This window comes from Alosa alosa, chromosome 19 (assembly GCF_017589495.1).
Source record: "Alosa alosa isolate M-15738 ecotype Scorff River chromosome 19, AALO_Geno_1.1, whole genome shotgun sequence".
Classification (NCBI taxonomy): Eukaryota; Metazoa; Chordata; class Actinopteri; order Clupeiformes; family Clupeidae; genus Alosa; species Alosa alosa.
In genome coordinates this window covers 4299339-4306838 of record NC_063207.1, presented here as the reverse complement: position 1 = coordinate 4306838, position 7500 = coordinate 4299339, and the positions used below count along the sequence as shown (strand labels likewise).

The 7500-nt window shown below is 43.2% G+C and overlaps 2 protein-coding genes across 2 annotated transcripts in view; both read left to right on the top strand.

The window, feature by feature from the left end:
• Positions 1–3640, top strand: part of sptlc2a (serine palmitoyltransferase, long chain base subunit 2a) — a 28558-nt gene extending 24918 nt beyond the window's left edge. The window contains exon 11 of the mRNA XM_048228265.1: positions 1145–3640. Within this exon, the coding sequence (XP_048084222.1) occupies positions 1145–1264 (120 nt within the window). The 3' untranslated portion in view covers positions 1265–3640. The remainder of the gene's footprint in view (positions 1–1144) is intronic.
• Positions 3641–4069: 429 nt separating this feature from the next.
• ism2a (isthmin 2a) overlaps positions 4070–7500 on the top strand; it is a 24749-nt gene continuing 21318 nt past the window's right edge. The window contains exon 1 of the mRNA XM_048270736.1: positions 4070–4821. Within this exon, the coding sequence (XP_048126693.1) occupies positions 4690–4821 (132 nt within the window). The 5' untranslated portion in view covers positions 4070–4689. The remainder of the gene's footprint in view (positions 4822–7500) is intronic.

The following is a 7500-nucleotide window of genomic DNA, read 5'->3' as shown; positions in this document are numbered from 1 at the left end:
AGCAGATCAAAGAGCATCCTAATCTGACTCCCCAAGGACACTCAATTTAACTACTCTGAAAAGTACACAGTCCCCTCTCCTCACCACCTCCCAGTTCCACACACACACACACACACACACACACACACACACACACACACACACACACACACACATACCCCCTGCCTCCTTCTTTTCACAAGAATTGCATCTCAACTGAGCCTGCTTTGATGTGAGCCAGTATAACCTGTCGCCACGCATCCCTCCTCCTCCTCCTCCTCCTCCTCCCCGACCCCTCAGCCGTTGTAGAATAGATTTCCCTGCATTCCGCTGTTCGTTGAAGAGCTGTGTGCTTTATGTGGCAGTCTTGGATGGAGAGAAAGGGGAGGAGAGCCAGAGGATAATTAAAACATCAGAATACATCACTCAAACCTCAGCGTGACGCGCATTTCAGACACACATGGAAATTTCTGTGTGTGTGGTATGTGTTTGTTCTTGTTTCAGTAGACTGTGTAGATTCCACTCTTCATATTTTCATATTTGTCTCGTTATGTTTTCTCCAAACATGTTTTCTTTGTAGCTCAGAGGGATTGGGTGAGAACTGTGAGAGATTTACCTCCCTGGTCCCTGTTTAGCTTCCTATAGACAGCAGTGTTCTAGAATACTCCACCACCAGCATGTTCTAGAATACTCCACCACCAGCATGTTCTAGAATACTCCACCACCAGCATGTTCTAGAATGCTCCACCACCGGCATGTGCAAGTGGTTCCTCACCAATAGATCAATGTGGATGCTCAGAGGAACCACAATACAAATTGCCCACGTAGCTCTGATATTTAGTACCCTCATATTTTGGTGGTTTTCTATCCTGCTGTGTGATTGAAGTGGTGGTCCTTTAATCCTGCTGTGTGGTGCTACAGTAGGGCTCTCTGAAGATCCTTTGACAGACCCTGTAGTGGAAGCCACCAGAGTAGCAGCTCACAGTTGACCTGGGAAGAAATTAAATTGCATATGACATCTGTGTGTTGTGTGTGTGTGTGTGTGTGTTGTGTGTTGTTGTGTTGTGTGTGTTGTGTGTGTTGTGTGTGTTGTGTGTGTTGTGTGTGTGTTGTGTGTGTTGTGTGTGTGTGTGTGTGTGTTGTGTGTGTGTGTGTGTGTTTTCAGGCCCTGGAGAAAATCAGTGAAGTGGGGGACTTGCTCCATCTGAAGTATTCGCGGCACAGAACACAACCAGCTGTGGATCGGCCCTCCGACGAGACCACATATGAGGAGAGTGAGGACTAATCGATCGATCGATCAATCGCTTGACCAAGCACCTCTCCGGCCTCGGACCAAACGTGCACTGCGCTCTCATCTTGAGCTCTCATGGAAGGAGAGAGTTACTGAACCACTCAATAAATGTCTTTATTTTCTTTTCCAGTCCTCCTTACTCCTAACCTGCACACAGATTCCACTGATGACCCTGCTGAGGTCTGGGGATGGTGAACAGTGATCTGTCTGTCTGTCTGTTTGTTTATCTGTTTGTTTATCTCTCTCTGTTCACCATTTTAACATGCATTACGTTTCTTACCTGTAAGCAAGAAATTTAATGTTTGGACTGTCTGCATCTTATGGCTTCTGTGTGCCCGTGTGTGTGCTTGTGTGTTTGAGTGTGTGTGTGTGTGTGTGTGTGTGTGTGAGTTTGAGTGTGAGAGAGAGAGAGAGAGTGAGAGTGTAGGCAGACTACCAGGACACCATTTCTGTGCTTTGAGAAGGAAAAACAAACTCTCATTGGTCACTGCCTTCTGGTTTGCCTCATACGCTCCTCACCCCCCTCCTCTCCTCTCCTCTCCTCGCGCGCCAGTCTTTCGCCAAACCCATCCCTGTGCACTGAGAACACCACTGGATTAAGTGGGAACATACTGGAGAACGTAGAACCGGAGAGCCCCAGGGATCTGGTCTCTGAGGACTCCCACCTTGGCCCCCCTGCGTTGCCGTGGTGATCCCCTCCCTAAATCACTCCCTGAGATCCCCCTCACCCCTCTCGGGATTTGGCCCTGGTGTTTTTCTTTCCACAGCCTTTGCATAACAACCAGGAATCAGTGTCTTACTTGAACCTCAATATGGTTTCTCTGACTAGTGATCTATTTATTTTTGTACTGTGACGTGACTCACGGAGGGGCGGCGCTGGTAATGTCTTAGGCCAATCTGTACACAGCTCTGCACTTCTGTCAAATTTTCAACTCAAAGGAGATTTATGAACTTTTGGGCAGGGACAAGACCTTCTGTTCATTCCCAGATCTATTATTATTATTATTATTATTATTATTATTATTATTACACCGCTACGTTTCATTATAATTTTCTTGAAATGGGTCTTGGTTGATATTCACTGATGAATACTAAGCTTATTTGCTCACGAGCAGTCTCTTGAGTTCATCTTAGGATAATCTGTTGTCTATCTCCTTTTATAAACTTTGTTATGTATATTTTCACTTGGTTTATAGCTTTTTTTTTTTTTTTTTATATATAGCTTTGACCAGTGATAGTATAGACTGCCCCCAAGGCCACCACCAGACTATCTTTCTGAAGTCTCTTGTCTGGTGAGGAAGACGTGCCACCACTGTCAGTGTCAAGATGGCAGGGATCTCCAAAAACAAATCACCTCCTGTGTTTAGGTCTGTTCAGTTTGTGTGGTTTTGTCTCTGATGTACAGATTTATTTATTGTTAATCTCCTTTTTTTTGTGTGTCTTATTTGGGAAGTAAAAGTGCATTGTTTCTCTAAGGCAGCTCCAGAATGTCCTCAAAATGCACATTTACACTGCATGCTCTTCAGTGCCAATACTACTGATGAGTATTCCTTGTTGGAAGAGAGAGAGTAAAAAACAACCCTTTGTAATCCTCAACAAGCGCATGTATGACGTACTCACTGAGGCTGCTAGTTTACGATGAAAAAAACGGTGCTGATCTGTACTTGATACACTATGTTTCGTGGCTTTAGCGGCTTGTCTGTCTGAACCTCATCCATTCCAAATTGTGTTTGAGATATCCAACTTTGAAAAAGAATACGTACCCCTAACCCCTGTGACCAAAACATAAAAAATGGATGAATGTTGATTGTCATATGTCAGATGTGTTTCTTTCTTTCTTTGGAGTTGTATTTTATTTCTATCTATTCAGTTGTGACAAGATAAGTTATCGAACCGTTCACCAGGCAAAGATGGACTTTTACTTACCAGTAAGGATGTATTGGTCAGATCACTAGTTTAAGGAGAAAGCTTTTCAGCTTGGTAAACACATGTGCAAGCTTCTCAGCTTGGTAGACATAATATGTGTATGTATCAAAAAAGGACATCTAATGTTTTTACTGTACCTGGAAGAAGTCATGGATAACCATATGTAGTGTCATGTTTTGTTAAAGTGAAGTCTATTTGTTCTCCCTTTTGACCTGAATAATAATGATTGGTTCTGTCAATTTATGTTATGGGAATTTCTGGTCTGCATTAAAGCAGTGGTGTCATATCCAGACGGCTTTATAAATACATGTGCTGTAACACATAATATGGTTTTGCTACCAGTACTAACAATGGTAGACCTACTTCATCGATCAAAGTGCACTGTTCCCTACATATCAGCACTGTTCACGCCTTCCAGGACATTAAAATATGACTAAAACATCATCTTTACTGATTATTTCACTTTGTCACTATTTTGCCATGGTCATCATAAGACCTTCCTCAGAGCTGGATGCTAAAACCAAGGCATTGCAGTTAATGTCAGCAAATATCTCTCTGCTTAGTATATTTGACACAAAGTCATATGCGAGCGAGACAAACTTAACCATTATATACTGCAGACTTATGCGGTTGGCGAGGTCTTTTCCGCATTGGATTGGATATTCTACGTGCTGTGGTCATATACCTTCGTCGTCAGTCAAATCATTCATTCTTTCATTCATTCTTTCGCCGCCAGCTTTAAACCAACCCTCGCTCACGTCACACAAACTGAGCAGATGCGATTCGATGCCCAAATCCGACCAATAGCCTACATTTCTTGGAAGCCGGGACATCAGCGTGATGTGTAGAGCCTTGGAGAAAATAGTGAAGTCGGCATGCCTTAATGAGAAGCAAGTCTGTCACAAAAACATAGTTAGACAGAATTCTGTTTATCATTCAGTTTACGATTCATTTGTTTTTTCAGTGTTACCTGTATCCAGTCCTTCCGTTACTAAATTTGTGGTGGACACAGAGGAAGCATTCTTGAACCATTCCTTACCTTTGCGAGAGACCTAAGAGCCAACAAGACACTTCTTAAATTCAATGTGTTGCAGGCTGGCCATTCTTCATGTCACCAGCACATGGACGGGCATAAACGGGAACAGATCTTTTAAAAGTCCACACTGCTACGGGGCGCGTGGACGCAAAGCGCAAATCAGAGTATGGGACTCCCTCAGCACGCCTGAAAAGGACAAAACGCCAAATGAACTCTACCGCATTCTGCACATTCCCGCCTTGTTTGTGGATAGTATAACGTTTCTATCTGTCTCCTTGTGAGATGTGACAGTGATTTTTTTTTTTTCATTCTCATGATCTTAATCCAGCTTCTTGGGAACTTTCTCTGGCAGAGTAATAAACGGTGAAAGTTTCGTCGGCGCACTTTGTGCGTCGCAACTTCAGGCTGATGATTTGAAGAAAACTGTTGCCTGTCACTGAATTGATCTCCAGAAGAAATGAAGAGATTTCGGCAGAAGGTTGTGGGGCTGTTGATAATTCTATTGACTCTTTCATTTTTGACAGCGAGAGGGCTCCCCATTAAAAAGCACAGGAGCGGTAGCTCCAAACCCAGGGCCGCGTCTACAGAGGTAAGCTGCATACACTTTTAAGTATCATTTCAGTTGCAGTTAGCAAGATATGATATCTAATGGGCTTGAACATATAGCAGTATAGGATTTTGGCTCACTTTTGCAACTCAGAGAAGGGGAATGTGACATGATTCATTGCAAGTGTGGTACCAGGGGAAAAGAGCCTTTGATGACTGATTCCTAGTGCCGGTGATCTCTAATATTGAAATGTGGCAATATTGTGTGTCAAATCAATACTTGGTGATTGATATTTCGACTATGCACATTCAGTTACATTATTTGATTGACGCACGATGAATGTCGAGAATAAGTAGGCCTATTTATAGATTAGTTATTTGTATTGTTTTTATTTTATTTTTAGTTGTGTCATGGGGTCACTTGCAGTTATGCGTTCTTCTCTATAATTTATATTTGTTTATGGCTGACTTTATATCGATAAACAAAACTCACATGGCAGTAACCCAAATCGGAATATGTAACACAGTAGCCTGCCCATTGAATTTGCGCGGTTACCCGTCTCATAACGGCTGTTATAACCCAGTATTAAATAGGTCATGACTTCTGGGCATATTGAAAACAACTCATTCACCGCTATAGCTGAAGAACAGACGCAAGGCGCTGCATGCCGTGTGTCAGCCATGCCTAATAACTCTCGTCTGTATAGTACCAGCTGAATTGCACTTACTCCTCGGACTGATTGCCCATGTGGCCAATCAAGTGAAACCTCCAGAGTCGAGGGGCTGACTGACGTCCTGCAGTTTTCCTCTTGAAGTTTAAGAACAGAACCTTTTTAATGTATCAGGCTGCACACAGTCTAAGCCAGACTAGCGGCGCTGTCTGATAAAATATGATTGATGGGTAACAGTGGCCGAGTGGTGGGTTTCGTGTCTTAGGTGAATGTCAAGCATGCGTGGATATGAACACTATTCATCACATGAGAGGGGTGCGTGAGTAAGTGTGTGCCTATGTGTGTTTCTGTGTGTGTGTGAGTGTGCGTGTGCGTGCGTGTACTTGTGTGGTGGTGGTGGGAGGTGTATTTATGTTTTATTTCTGCAATCCATCGCTCCTGAACTTGAATGTCCACAGATACAGACAAGCTATTTGTTTGAAGTTCAGCAATAAATCACCTCAGGTCTGCCTGCTATATTGTTCCAACAGATATTTTACTAAGTGTCACCATGCTGAGAGGAAAATGCATAGCCTACCCTCCACAGGTAGACCTTTTACTGTGTGTTTCCCAGACGAAAGCTCTGATTTAATTTAGCTGTCACGCGTGCATGGGCAGGCGTTCTATAGGCTATCCGGTCTGTATTGATTAAGTGTGTGAATCAGTCAACAGAAGATCCCGTTCATGTAGACACACACCACCTCAAACCCAAGGGTTCCCTATACGTCCTGGGTGTGAGTTTGCCCAGAATTTGTTGATTTGACAGAATGTATTGCAGCCATATGAGGGGATGCCTCGGCAAGAAAGTGCCTTTATGTGCCTCGTGGAACCACAGCCCCCCGGCCCTCTGTTTTGGTGAACTGGACACTATGTTTTTATTAATGTAGCCACCAGGGTCATTCTCTCTCTCTCTCGCTCTCTATCTCTCTCTCTCTCTCTAGCCCTGTCCCTGTCTTTCTGTCTTAGGCTAGCAAGTGTGTGCATGCAAGCATGCTGAACTCTATGTTACATGCAAATAGACACTTCTTGAAGTCCCCATGAGGTATATTAGCTGGAACATTGGATCCACTGCATATGTGGATTGGCCTGAGTGTGATGAATGTGTGGCTATGAGAGGTAGCACTGGTACAGTAATTGTGTAACCAAATGATTACACTGTGGTACCGTTTTCTGGGAAACACAGGAAGGGGTCGATGCCACACTTTGTAAGGGGTGCCAAATTCTTCAGACTGTTCGGAAGTTCAGGTTTCTGGTCTTTATCACTACACTGGATGTCTGTGGATTTCAGAAATGTCAAGCACTGTAATTGAGGTTAAGCTGAAACTGTATACCATAATCTACACATGAAACTTTACGCTGCAAACAATTGTATTTATCCCTTAGTTTTAATGAAGAAATTCCAGCTAGTACCGTATTACATTAGTTTTATACCACCATGTGCCACACACACACAGACTTTGATACATGTGCTAAGTTAGGTTTACCCATAATCACAACTGTTGAGATAATCAAATCTTAACAGTTTAAACTACTTAGGGCATTGTAAAACCTTGGATCATGTATATCCAAATGTTTATGAAGTAGCCCAGTTATATTTGACTTGCTGTCTGATGCATAAAGTGAATTTATTTAATCAGTTGCAAAGTGTCAGGATAGATTTCCACAGGGGAAGCAAACCACAACCTCACAGCTCCGCTAGAAACAAAAGCTCCAGCACCAGCCTCTGAGAGAAGCCAGACATGTATAGCATTCGTTTCTTTTTCATCTACATACTCTTTACTCGGATTTCACTTTCGCCCCTCCGAGGTGTTTGACTTTATAACTGGTCGGCGAGGCATAAAGGGAGCTGACAGAGTTATTAATACGCCGGCAGACCTCGAAAAATGGCTTTTTCCTCTTTTCACAGAACAATCAGCTCAGTCCTCTTTATTGAATTACGAGCGAGACGCGTCGTTTTTCCACCACTAACGTGTCCCATTTGCTTTGTGTCCAGGGCCGCCAGGAGGTTAATG